General features: G+C 41.2%; 1 protein-coding gene across 2 annotated transcripts in view; it reads right to left on the reverse strand.

The window, feature by feature from the left end:
* UBE2O (ubiquitin conjugating enzyme E2 O) overlaps positions 1–14,200 on the reverse strand; it is an 89,132-nt gene that overhangs the window by 30,856 nt on the left and 44,076 nt on the right. For both annotated transcript variants that reach the window (XM_044454103.1, XM_044454102.1), the window contains exons 2-8: positions 10,977–11,036; positions 7,768–7,878; positions 5,839–5,936; positions 4,009–4,072; positions 2,885–3,028; positions 2,139–2,248; positions 1,085–1,235 (exon numbers count right to left, since the gene is read on the reverse strand). In XM_044454103.1, coding sequence (XP_044310038.1) covers positions 1,085–1,235; positions 2,139–2,248; positions 2,885–3,028; positions 4,009–4,072; positions 5,839–5,936; positions 7,768–7,878; positions 10,977–11,036 — 738 coding nt within the window. The remainder of the gene's footprint in view (positions 1–1,084; positions 1,236–2,138; positions 2,249–2,884; positions 3,029–4,008; positions 4,073–5,838; positions 5,937–7,767; positions 7,879–10,976; positions 11,037–14,200) is intronic.

Raw genomic sequence — 14,200 nt, forward strand, 5'->3', positions numbered from 1 at the left:
CCAACTGAAGAGCAGGTACTATGAATCCAAAAGGATCTGGACAGACTATGAAGTGGGCAGGGGACAACAGGAGGGCGTTCAATGCAGGTAAGTGCAAGGTCTTGCACTTGAGGTATAGGAATGGGTGTCATGAGTACAGGTTAGGGGACAAGTGGTTGGAGAACAGCACTTGTGAAAGGGACCTCGGGGTACTGGTCGACTGCAGGCTAAACATGAGTCAGCAGTGTGATGCAGTGGTCAAGAGAGCGAACACCACCCTTGGCTGCATAGCCAGAAGTGTGGCTTCTAGATCAAGAGAGGTATTACTACCACTCTACATGACTCTGGTGCACCCGCAACTGGAGTATTGTGTTCAGTTCTGGGCTCCACATTATAGGAAGGATATAGCCAGGCTGAAATCGGTGCAGTGTAGGGCCACAAGGATGGTGGCCAGATTGCAGGAGAAGCAGTATGAGGCGAGACAGAGGGAACTGGATCTTTTCAGCCTGGAGAAGAGACTCAGAGGGGATCTGTTGGCGACATGTGAGGGGGTGTCACACAGAGGTGGGTAGAGACCGGTTTTACCCTGTGGAAGAGGGCAGGACATATTCGAGTGCAGCAAAGCTCAGGGAACCAAGGTTCAATCTGGATGCCAGGAAGACTTCCTGACAGTTAGGACCCCTACGGAATGGAATGGGCTTCCATGGGAGGTAGCTGAAGCAACGCTGGTGAGGGTGTTCAAGGATATGCTGAACATGCACATGGCAGGCATGTCACGATTGGAGCCGGAGTCAGAATTGATGGCCTGAGAGGCCCCTTCTGAATCGCTCTGCTTCTGTGTTTCTATGTTTCTCTCTTAACTGTGGGGCAAAGGGAGGGCGAAATACTCTCAAGATGGCAGGGGCTGCAGGGAGGCAGTACAACTTAGAGAGCTCATTTTCCAACGTTTAAGAAGGTCAACAGATGAGCTTGAGTGGAGCTGTACCAGGGCCAAGCAAGTATGACTTAACAGACATTCAGAACAGTCTACAGAAATTCTGAGCAAACCAGACAGCATAGAAGCAGTTGCTGGAAATTCTCAGCCAGGCAACGTCAGCATACATACCTTTTTGGCAACTGATCCTTCTCCCAGGACACAGTTTCTTTCTGGGCACTCACATGTGATTTTTGCAGGCTCCACTTTCTCAGGAAAAACATAGAGACACCTTTCCCCAAGTTGCCGCTCAGCATGGTCAAAGCATCCCAAACGCTTTACTCTGTTAAAAGACAAGATGACAGCAATATCACCTCACTGTAGGCTGATGAGATTTTTGTCAGCTATCGGCTAATATCCATTGGGGCTTTTAAGTACAAACAAGGTGGTAGCAGTGTGAGAACTTACTGGATTTGAAAGGAGACAACTCTTCATTTTAGGCTTAATTTGACAATAAAAAAATTGCTAATCCAGAACAAAGGGGAAATATTCTCCTATTCTGAACACAGTATAAAAGGTTTGATGTGCAGAATAAAACAATAAAGATTTTTGAAGTAATTCTGTTTATTTAACACACAAACAGGGGAAAACTTGCCATGGTGTCAGCTTCATGTTATTAAGTTTTCTACAGGAACTCTGCACAATTTAAAATATGTTTAACCTTGTAATTCCATCATCATGCTATGCAGCACATCAAGGCTAACTTTTTTTCAGATGCATCTTTGTCTTCTCAGAATTTCCTTTAATATCCTGCAGCCTTCCAGGAGCAATTTCTGAAGAATGATACTCAGCAGCTAACTTGTAAAATTAGAAGCACAGTGATTGATTGAAATGACATGTTGCATGGAAACTACTCTTGTTAATCCTAGAACTGTGAGGTCAAACTGCAATTCTAGATTGAGGTTTGTTCACTGCCTTTGCACCAAAAACTCACTTCAGCCCTGGAATAAATGAATTCTGACACTAAAGGCAAGTCCCAGAGGGAAGACTTAAAATGAAGTCCTTTGCTGGCTATTAGACATCTTTATTTTGTTCAGATGATCATTCACCATCCCATTTCAGAAGTTTGTAGCAATAGTTCTGTTACATGAAAATTTGTTATTGCTGTTCTGACAGCAACATACAGGCAGAAAGTAATTTATTAAGAGCAGAGCTTTTAGGATATGGAGTATGACGTATTCCTTACCTAGATAAATTCTCCTGGGTGATTAAAGATGGTGGTGGGCTTATACTATCTGTACCTCCAGGACAGAAGCTTTTAGTGATCCAAGTAACTTTCAGTTCCACCACCTGCACCTAGAAAACAAAAATGGGGTAAGAAGAGAAGATAATGCTCTTAAAACATTTCACTATATTTAATATCAAATACATAGCACTTTGAAGCCATTTGCTAAACAGTTTCAGAGTTTCTGATAAAGCATTTTTGCATTATTCAGGTACATATTCTGATACTTTTTGTTCATCTCAAACTATAATTCTGCTTCTAGAGTTGCACCTTCAAATTGAACCACAAATATCAGACCTAAGCAGTTATAGGGCTTTTTTTTTTGGAAATAATTCACACACACATGCTTCTTAAATAGCTGGAAACAGTACATTTACTGAGTACTATTTTGGTAAAGTATCTAAGTTGATATAATCTAAAATGGAGGTAACTTTCTTAATAAACTTTTCCTTTCACTGCAGGAGCTGATTGGGGATTTAGTCTGAGAACTGAGCAGTTAGTAGAACGTGAAACAACACTGCTTTGAATTTAAACGAGATCCTAAAGTAATAGGGAAGGGTTAGGGTTCACAGTTCGAACTGTTGTAAGCTTATATCAGGAACAAAGACAACACATTTGTTTCAGAAGGCACACAACAAGACTTGTTTTCCAAAAAATGCCTGGCAAGACAGTGATCTCGCAACACTGTCAAATGCCCTAAGCCATACCTCTTCTACCACCACTCTGAACTTGCTCTTTGTGCTGAGAACGGGTTTCACTCCTGAAAGCCACTGCACATTTGAAAAAACCTTTGAGGGACCAATAAGAACTTGTCCAGGATAAAAGCCATATGAGTCATCAAAGAAGAGGCCCTGAAAAAAATGAAGCAATACAGTAAGAAATGCAAGTCAGAGCCAGGTAAGGCTAGACCATATTCTGTCTCTGTAGAATGGGATTTCTGTATTCCTATCCTACTGCCATCATTTGTGGCAAGTTTCTCCACTCCCAAAGTGCTTTCCCCTGCTTTAGCTAATCACAGTAGCAGTTTCTAAGGCAACTAGGAAAATGTCAGGTATGCAGAATTATGACTGATGGTAGAAACAAATAATTGCTAGTTATATCTGAGTTATTTCAGTATCAAACAGCAGAACATTCTATTTCATGATGATAGAAAATACAACTGTTAACTTGTGCTCAACGATTTCAGTGATGCCCGTGACATCTGGCAATATACTGTATTTTCTGAGTCCATTTCTTTAGTTATAAAGGAGAAAACAAAAGTAGATTGCACATGAAACATCAAAGCTATAGGAAGACAAGTAGTAAGAAGGATATCCAACCCACTGGAACCATGTTTGAGAGAAGTGGTTTAATTTTTTGACATCCAGTACTGGAAATGAGTGAAGACACATGAGGCCTTGCCGAAACTGCATTGGTATAGCGAATCATTTTACCTCTTCCTATGAAAGTGAATGGCAGCCATTCATATTTTGGACAGGAAAAGAGCAATTGCAAAATGCTTGCAAAAGTGAATAGGATAAGACCAAAATCTGCCTGCAAAAGTCATTATAATGAAACAAAGCAGATTACAATCAGAAAAAGTTCAGATGGGGTCAACACTGTAATGCTAGTGTTCTGAATGCAAGATTTTTCTTCCATATAAATGAAAGGGTACCATTCACCAGTGCTCCACTGAACCACTGTTGTTGCAGCAACAGTAAAACCTGCACTTTAATCCCCAGCTTAGGATAGTCCTTCAACTAGAGGTGCTCCCATAAGTGGGGCATACAGTCTACAATAAAACATCCCTGCAAATCGAAAGCTATTCTAATAAAGACACAAAACCCCTTACTGAGTCACTGACGTGTGGACAGACATCATAGAGTTTTGCTGCATCCTCTGTGCTCATGGAACACCTAAGGAAAGGAACAGTAACTGTTAGAAACATAGGATAGCTCTCTTCATGTCAAATATGTTTCAATGTACTCTTATAACTTGGTTTAACATTCCTAACCCATTTAGGAAGGCAATGTTTAAAATTTTTCAGTTGCTTAAAATTTGTTTTTTGAATTGATGTAAGCTACTTTGTTCCGTTCCAGAAAAGTGGTATAGAAATGCAATTAATAATTCAATCCTGGAGCAAAAGACAAAAACTGCAGTCATTGTCTACAGTCAGTGTTATCATATTTTAATAAACCATTTGATATGTGATAGCAGGAATGGAAAAGAAGGTGCTGTGAGAAATCTTACAGGCCAGGGTTAACTATTTTAGCAGTTCCCAAAGCAAAGGTTATTACTGGGGTCTCTCTCTCTCTCCTATAAATTCATCAGGATTACAGCAACAGTTTAGAACATTGGTCCTTAAACTATGGCCTGCGGGCCGGATGCGGCCTGCCAGGCCCATTTATCCAGCCCACCATAATGGTTTTGGATTCGCCACAAGCGCGCGTGTGTGGCGAGGTGGGGGCTTGCTCATGCAGAGATCGTTTTGGACTTGCTCAGAGAAAAGGATCTCCTTGGGAGCAAGCTGGCACCTTGCCTCGCCACGCACGCATGTGCCCCCAGACCTACCCTGGCCCACGCCCCCCGCCCACACTGCCTTGGCGGCTCACAGCCATCACCGGCACCTTTCAACTGGACCTGTTTAAAAAGTTTGAGGACCCCTGGTTTAGAATGTAAGTGGGTAACTGGCAAGCTACAGGAGCCCTTTGGCTGCTCTCTGGGAGGCTGTGGAAGCCTGGCCATTTGTGGGAAAGACTCCTGCTTCTATGCTCTTCATCAGGATCACTGGTGCTGAAGCCTCTCCCTGCCCGTGATCAGTATAGTGGTTCCCTTTCTGCTAGTGACAGTGGTCAAACAGCAGTTTTACCTTATCAGCACTGCACTGGGGTGAGCAGGCATTAGTATACACCCTGCCATGAGGTTTTAAACTTGTCTCCCATGCAAAAAACAAAACAAAACAAAACAAAAACCCTACCCACCACTCCTTTAGAAAATCAGATTAATTAGGTTCTTCAGAACAGATGCAAAAGTTGAGTTTTTTACCCATAGCATCCAAGAGACATGTAACAATAATGGAATCTCTTAAAGCAGGGGTCTCAAACTCGCAGCCCGCGGGCCAATTGCTGGGCCAGGCGGGGCACAGGGGAGGGGCCCTGCAGCCTTCAAAGTGCCTCCGGGAGCGACGCGGGATGAGCGGCCCACCACCACCGTGGTGGTGGAATGCTTGATGCGGCCCAGCCTCACCCAGACTCTACTTCCAGCGGCCCCCAGGTAAGTTGAGTTTGAGACCCCTGTCTTAAAGACTTTAGTAAGGATAGCTGGGGCCATAAAATTGCTTCAGAGCTAAATTCAAACAATGAGCTGTCAGTTGGCCTCTCTTCCTCAATATCATGAAGCACCAGTTTCAACTGTTCAAGTGTCATTCCAATCCAATAAATGTACGTCAGGTGTTAAATTCTACCTAATGTTAATGGTGTTTACTCACGAACTGCAGACTAAGAGTCTGCATCAGCCTTCTCCACCCAGTACCACTCAGATGTTTTGGACTACAACTATCAGCATTCCTGAATATTGGCCAGGCTGGCAGGGCTGATGAGAATTGAAGTCCAAAACATCTGAAGGGTGCTAGGTTGGGGAAGGCTGGAATTAAATTGCACTGTAAGGGAAGCAAAAGAAATACCTGGCACCATTGGAGAGTTTCAGAATGATCTGGTTCTTTAAATCATATACTTTTCCCAGCCACCAGTCATAGGCTATACAGTCACCATACATGAAAGGCTGAAGGGGGAAAAAGAAAGTTAGGATGCCTGTTCTCTTGGTCACAACTATAGAGAACATTTTTTCAGCTCAAACCTAATGACAGCCCCTAACAAGCTTATATGCCGTCCCGTCGTGACAGGACGGCATATAAATATTCTAAATAAATAAATAAAATAAATAACAGAACAATGGTGTCTCCCGCCTGAAGATCAGCTTAGAATTGTATTCCTCTGCAAAAGTGTGAAAACAGTGGCAATCAGGACTGCAGTATTTCTCATAATTTTAAGGAAGGTTTCAGACTGCTGACAAGACCATTTACTTCACTGTCCAACTGAACTAATACACTTTTAAAAATTAAGAATGAAATGTTTAGAGCAAACAAATGTACTCAGAAATTACAGGCCGCCAATTCCTGTGCATTCTGTGTACAGGAGGATACTTTGTTCCTTTAAATATTTTGCTAACACAGTGTATTAACCACTGCAGCTCAGAATTATATTGTTGCCATGGGACTGCCTTGATCAAGTGATCGCTCTGGCTAATCATTACACAGAAGCTTCTCACCCCATTTGTTCCAGACTAACTCCCAGCTTATTCTGACAGGAAACAGCTGCATATTCAAAAGAGATGGTGGTAATGAACATGCTACATTATTCATTTTACAAATTTATATCCCACTTTGCAATACCACTGTAAACCACCACTCTGGAAACATCAGATAACTAATAACAATTTTAAAACAATAACACAGCAGAGAAATAATAATTTAACAGTTTAGCAAAGAATCAACGTAGTTTAAAGCATGGGAGAGTCAAAATATTGTTCTGGCACCGTAAAATAAAAGGATGGCGGGTGGGGTTGGCCCTCAGGGAAGCATTCTACAAAGAGAGTGCCAGAAGTCATGCACCTAAACTCAGGAAATAAGGGAAACCTACAGAGGAGCCTCAGAAGATGACCTTAACATGCAAGCAGGTTTGTGTGGTAGAAGGCAGTTCTTCAAGGTATTTGACTTCCAAGTCAAGCAACCATAAAAGCAGAGGAGAGTAAAGTGTGGTCCTCCTCAGCCCTACGAGCTTAGCTAATGGTAAGGAATGGCAGCCTGTGCAAGTGTGTGGGACTGAGACTCAGGAGAGTTGGATTCTAGTCCTCACTCAACCATTAAGTTGCTTGGGTGACATGGAGCCAGTCATAGCCTCTTGGCCCAAACTACCCTAAAGGGTTGTTCTTGAGAGGATAAGATTGAGAGGGGGAGAATTATGCAAGCTGCCTTGTGTTCCTTGGAAAGAAAAATACAACATTAATTAAGTAATTAATGTAACCCACCCTGAGAGCCTCCAACTAAGAGGCATGGCATATAAATGTACAAATATAAATAAAGGCAGCTGCAGTCCAACAACATCTAGAGGAACACACATTCCCCATTTCTGGCTTAAAACTGAAACACCCTCTAGGACAAGGCTGTACATAGGGAGGCAATATCTTTCCTGCTGAATCAGGATTAAATCTGCTAAGTTTTTAGTTTTGCTCAGGCTGGCCCTACCAACAGGCAGAGTGAAGTGGTTGACTCAGATGACAGATCCTGCGGGGTGGCAGAAAGATGTTAGAGGAGAGCGTTGTTGTGTACTGTGTGGCCTGCCCTGTGACCCCCCCTAACCTAACCAGCTGCCTTCAGGTGTGATAAAGGATGTTGTCCCATTTCCAGTGTTGAGGACACTTCTACTATAAGTCCAGTCTTTTGGGAATGAAATGGGAAGGTCATCATCTTGCCCTTCATTTTAGGCAGCACAATGTCTCAGGCCATTCCTAGCATTCCTGCTGTGCTAGAACAAGTACTTTTAAGCACTCTCACCCAGATGTTCTGAAGATCCTTGCTGTTGACAGGATAAAGGATACAGTTGGTCCCCACCAGTTTTACTGCACACTCTATATTCACATCAATAACTGTCCCACACTGGCTGTCCTGGAAGGGCAAAGAAAGGGTTTTGAAACTGCAGCACATTCTCAAGGTGTGCCCAAACTGAACCTGACAGTCCTGCAAGCTCCAGCTACTATTTTATCATTAGAACAAGAATCTGAGACCACAGAAAAACAGCATAATAAGATGAAGAATTAAGGCAAGTCCTTTTCTGAATACATTACCCTTCTCTGGAACCCATCTTACATGACTTTGCATCTTTGCAAGTAGGCAGTTCACTCGTCAGATAACCTTACCCTTTTGACTAGATTCTATCAGTACTTAGAGAAAGCAAGCACTCAGATAAAGAGAAGTATATTTATACTTTAGTGTATGAAGTAAATTTATACATTAACTTAATGCATATTTATATATTAAATCAAATAATAATATTTGTGGGATAAATTGGTACAAAGTCAATATTCTCTCAGCCCTGACATCTGCAATATGAGGATAATGTGTGTATCAACGTTAGAGTGTTAAGAAATAGCATGAATGCACCCTTTCAACACTTTAATTTAAGCCTATAAACAGCATTTATTTTACTCCCCATTTGCAGAACAAATATCAGAACAAAGCATTAATTAAAATAATAAACCTTATTTATTGTCACTTTGAGCTTCAAAAGAAAAAGCAAGTATAAGTGTTCAATATCACTGCTCAGCCAGACTACTTGTACCTGCATACTGCTGGGCCCACTAAGGAAGTAAGAACCAAGATGCATCATTAACTGTTGGTCAACTGGAAGCTGCTGCAATAATATTTGCATTTATTAATGAGCACAATCCATTACTGGCTTCTGTAGCTAAACCCAAAGGACTAGGTCTATTAATGGAAGCACATACTGGCTTTGGAGGGCTGGCACTACTTAATAAATGAATCAGTTCATGGAGGATAGGGCTATCAGTGGTTACTAGTCATTATTTTTATTTATTATTGCATTATTTAGAGGATTTATAAGCAGGTTTTTAGGGCAAATGCTCCCCAGATGGCAGGCAACAAAAAGCCTTACGCATACAAAACATAACAAGACAAGACTTACAATACAAACAATGATAATGTTAAAGATAAAATCTGGTAGGAAACATCTAACTTATTATAGGCCAAAGTAATCAGGTCAATTTTAGAGTCCACCTGGAGGTTTGTAATGATGGGGGCATGGCAGGCATCAAGTGGCACAATGTTCAATGAGTGGATAGGTGGAGGGGGTACTACCAAGAACGCCATTATCTCTTGTAGCTATATATTATCTTCAGTGCCAGAGGAAGCATGTCCCTGAATGTCAGCTTCTGAAGGCAAATGAGCAGGAAGGGCTATTGTGCTCATGTCCAGCTTATAGGCCTGTTACAGGCAGCTTGCTGGTCATGGTTGCAACAGAATGTTGGACTGAATAAGTCTTTGGTTTGATCTAGCACACCTCTTCTTATGTTTATTACCAATATGATGATGGTTTAACCCCCAAAGCTGCATCTTGGCCTGCCGTAAAGTAGCAGGGACAGAAAGGGAGACCAGGACATGTGTCATCTAGTGTTGCTTAGAATAACTCTTGAAATAATTTTCCTGCATGATGAGGCAGCAAATACCCTAGGTTTCCTGAGAACGTGTAAGCTACAGTGCTGTGTATTTACACACAATGCAGGTTGACTAGAGTGCAAAAGAATTCAGAGAAGGTCAAAGTATTGTGCAACATTATTCCAGCATTGGGTTGTGCTCATTAATAAATGCAAATATTATTGCAGCAACTTCCGGTTGACCAATAGTTAATGATCCCACTCTCCCATTTTTAAGCTGCATTATCCTTTTTACTTTTAAAAACAGACTGTGGTCAGCGCATGCTCTTTTAGAGAGCAAAGCACTTTTTGCAGGCTTAAGTAATCACTCTTAACATCCTTTAAATCGTGTTGTCTCTCTCCTTGCATGATTCCTGCTGCTTTGTCATTGCTTTTGAGAATGGGGACTAACAGGACACAAAATAGTGATCTGTTAGTCATTCCCTGTATAGAATGCTCTGTGGTCACTAGAAGCATGAATGCACACAGGGGTGTTAACTGCAGCATAAAAATAGATTTTGAGTTCTCAGAAATGGGTTCAGCCATCTCCATGATCACTTAACAAACAAAACTGAAACAGAATGACTACATATCAAGTGTTACAACCACTGTTTTTTTAAGCAAGTGTAGATTCACATAACATAGATTCACATTTTTTCCTCTCTTCACAACACCATGCAGCACGTTGTTGTTGTTGCTATTGAAGGAGAAGTTAAGATTTTTAATTTTAGATATCTGAATTAAAGTGAGGGAATAAAGCCAGACTAACATTCAATGTGTTACAAATCTGCCTTCAATGGTACACAAACAGCCTTACAGATACAATATGTCTGCTAGGGGTCTGCTGTACAGTTAAGCACCATTAAATTAACCCTGAACACCAATCAGCTTCAGGTACTTTTAATGTAAGGCAATTAAATGCATAACAGAAGTATGTCAGTTTGTTGTGGCTATTTTATGTCTTTCACTGTGTCTCTGAAAGCCATTCCTCCTCCCCAGTCCAATTCCATTTTGGACCTTTTCAGAGACTGTTAAACCTCCTCCACTGCCCAACTTGGGATTTCATGCTTGCATGTTGCCATGGGGAAATGTGTTTACTGAACCCTGAATAAGTGTACCCATCAGACACAAACAACAACTATGTAATTAAATTCACCTTTTAATTTTTTGGTTATAATTCTTTGAAAACTGTGGAACAGTACAGAGCAAACTGCTCACTGCAGAAATCAACATCTGAACAAGAGGGTTGTTTGGAAAGAGTAATGCATCTCCAGTGCTGACACTGCTATTCTGGCCAAAATGTTCAATACATAAGATGCATTTTAATGTGGCTGGCCTCAGCTGCAGTTGTTGCTCAAGTGTGTTAAGACATTGCTTTAGTTCTGAGCTGTAGATTACTGTGTTCAAAACGGCAAATATATTTTACAATATAATCAGATCACATTTAGTGCCAAATACTTTCTGTGTTGCAAATTCAGCCTATGGTCTTACCACTATTGAAACATGAAGCACTGATTTCCTTCTCTACCTACACACAAAAATAGCAGCACTTACATGTGAGCCCATATGCCTGACGACATCTCGAGGAACCACTGACCTGTCTTCAAGCTTCAGCTGCAAGGGAAAAGGAAATAATTATTAGAATAGATCAAAATTGTGCCTACACATGCATAGCCAGGTACCCCTTACCATGCAGTTTACAGTTTTATTTTTCATTTAACACACAGAAAGATACCATATGTATATTATACACACAAATTGTTGTACTGACATCATAGTATGAGTTACAGGTGTAAGCTTATACTGGTACAGGGTTCATACATACAAAAGAGACAGAAGTTTTAAATCTAAATGATCTGCCAAACCAACAAACAGATACAAGAATAAAAATGTCTGCACATGGCAAGTGTTTGTGCCCATGTCAAGCTTCCTAAATACTGTGTCTAAGTAAATGTCAGTTATCAAATGAAGCAGCTATAATGGCATGTAAGAGTATTTTTAAACCATCCATCCTCTCCTCTAGCTGGTACTCTATGAAAATCAATATCACAACACAGCTTCTGTATTAACATGTTGACCAACACCTGCAGAAATGTAAAATCCTAACTCCGAAGGATATCCACCTCACATATCTGATCATTCCTGGCACACGGCCATGTCTTTTCTCTAGAGTCATGCTTTTGTCCTAGACAGACAACAGATTTGGTTGCCTCTCTCCCGACACTCTTATGTATTCTCCTTTTCACTTCAGTAAAAATCTATAGCTAGAAAGGCTCCATTCTCACCTTGGCAGAACAAAGCTTGTCTACAATATTTTCTTGGTTTGTCTAACAACTACAACAACAAAGAGAGAGTATTGTTTAGTGGGAGTGAAATTTAAGCTATCTTATTGCATTCAGCAGCATTCCCAAGTCTTCCTGGCAATAAAGAGATAATCAGCTGCCTGGTTTTAAATACTGCATAGATGACACTGCAGACTTCAGCATTCACAGATTTCAGAATAATTATACACTGTGAAGCTCTTCTGATAAAAAAAAAATATGTGTGTATTTCACATAACATAGTCAGATAGTTCTAAGACATGGACAGCCAATTTCTATATTAAGGGGATATTCTACACTCAGTGAGTAAGATTTCTTGGGCAATGTAAGCCATCATAGGTAGTTGTGGTCTATTAAAATTATCTTGTTTTTCTTCCCCCCAAAATAGTCACAGTGACTAACAGAAAATACAACACTCAAATCAGATAAATAGATTTCAGCCTGAGGACAGCCAGCACAAAAGCAGTTAGCAGAACCCCAGCACCACAGCTCTGAGAACCCAGTCCAAACAGCCTCCACCGAAACCTTACTTAAAAGCCAGGTCATAATGAGATGGCCAAACAAAAATAAAGCCTCCACTTTCCTAGGAGGGCACGACAACTACAAATGTAAGGTACTTGGGCTTACATGCTGCACCTCAGTCAGCAGGAGAATCTGGAGCAGAATCTCCAGAGAAGGCAGGAAGAAACACTCATTTAAATGCCCAGGTTCCAGACTATTTAGAGATTCAAAAGTAGGAACTAGCAATTTGAATGTGGCCTACAAAAGTTATTAAATAAAGCCACAAAGGACTGAAAGCAATATGGTCCAGCCAGTCTGTCCTATAAAAACTCTGGTGAGAGTGTTTTGAATCAACTTAGGCTTCTGAATGCTATTCAAAGGCAGCCCATATAAAGTGTGTTACAGTAGCCTTGTTTGCACATGCGACATGTAATGACATGTAAGTAACTGTGGCCAGGTTTATTTTCTCTAGAGAAGGTTGTAGCTGCCATGCTAGCTGAAGCTGGACAAATCACCCTAGTCGCTATTACCACCTTTTGGAAACAGCTACACGTTTTTCTACTTAAGAGGGAATGTTATCCCAGCTCAGACAGGTTGCATGCCTATCCTTAGGCTAACCGGTCCCCTGACCAATATATGGTTTCGTAAGTCCTCTGCCTTATCTGGTTTAAGCTGCTGTTGTTAACATTTTTAATCAATGTGCAGCATCATCCCCCTAGCATCATCCCCCTAGCATCATCTCCCAAAGACTCCCCCAACCACTCAGGGGGATAATCAGGGCCACCTAAGCATAGTGTTCTCTGAGAACCCTGGAAAAGCAGTTCAGAAGAATAGTACTACTGAGAGACCTAGAGAAATAAAGAGGGTAGCATTCCCTATCAATCTCTTGGTGCAAATAATCCACTAGGGTGAAACAGGCAGTTTCTGATCTGAAACTGGGCTGGAACCAGATTAGAAAAAGATTCAAGATAAATTATTTCACCCAGATTTTCTGGGTGAAACATTCACAGTCCCGTTGTCCATGAGTTGAAATATATGACACTGGGTGGTGGTTATCTTAACTCGGAAAGTCTAGAAATGGTTTTTTCAATGAGGTGTACACCTACCTACTTTGACACAAATGCAACATTTTCCTCTTAGAACAAGTCCTTAAAGGTTTCTACTTTCTGAGACAGACCATTCCAAGCTGGCCGATATACTTAGCCAGGGTGGGAGACAACTGATTATACAAATGGTTAGCCCTCCAAGACTTCCGTCCACATGCCCACAGAAATTCTGTAATGAACCACAAATCCCTGCAGTACATCCATTCCAACCCAATGACCTTCAGATCCTTTGGAGGCCAAACCAAACATAGATCAAGAAGTATGTCCAAATTATGAAATTGATCCTTAAAAGCGAGAGTAACTCCATCCAAATGTGGTTGATCATGATGGTCAGATGGGCCACTCACAATAACTTGTATTAATTAATTGCATGTTGTGAGCAGAACAGGCTGGAGCTGGGGGTCAGATGGCCCAGGAGGCCCCTTCTGACTCACTCTGTTTCTATGTTTCTAATTGAGCTTCAGTGCCATTTCAGTACACCACAGACTCTTCCAGACCAGATGAAAAAGAGGAGAGTGGTATGTGGTTCATGATATTTCAACTCCAGAATCCAGAATTTCAACCTAGAGGTCTCATGTCAGCATTGAACAACATGGGGGAAATCAAGCCCAGTGGAATTCCACTAAATAAAGACTATGGAACAGAGCAGCAATTCTTAAGTGTCAACTCTGAAATCTATCTTTTGGATCTGCCTACAGGTAGTGATGCAGTAAGACGTTTTTCTAATACTTTATTTTTTCCAGAAAATATTTGGTTTCAAGGGTTCATTAGTAAAAATGAATGCATGCCAATAGCAAATATGATATTAGACAAGTCTGGCAGTTTCAAAGCTGTAATTAATGTTTTTCAG

Source organism: Varanus komodoensis, unplaced genomic scaffold (genome assembly GCF_004798865.1).
Source record: "Varanus komodoensis strain SLA01 unplaced genomic scaffold, ASM479886v1 scaffold7_1, whole genome shotgun sequence".
In the NCBI taxonomy this organism is placed as follows: Eukaryota; Metazoa; Chordata; class Lepidosauria; order Squamata; family Varanidae; genus Varanus; species Varanus komodoensis.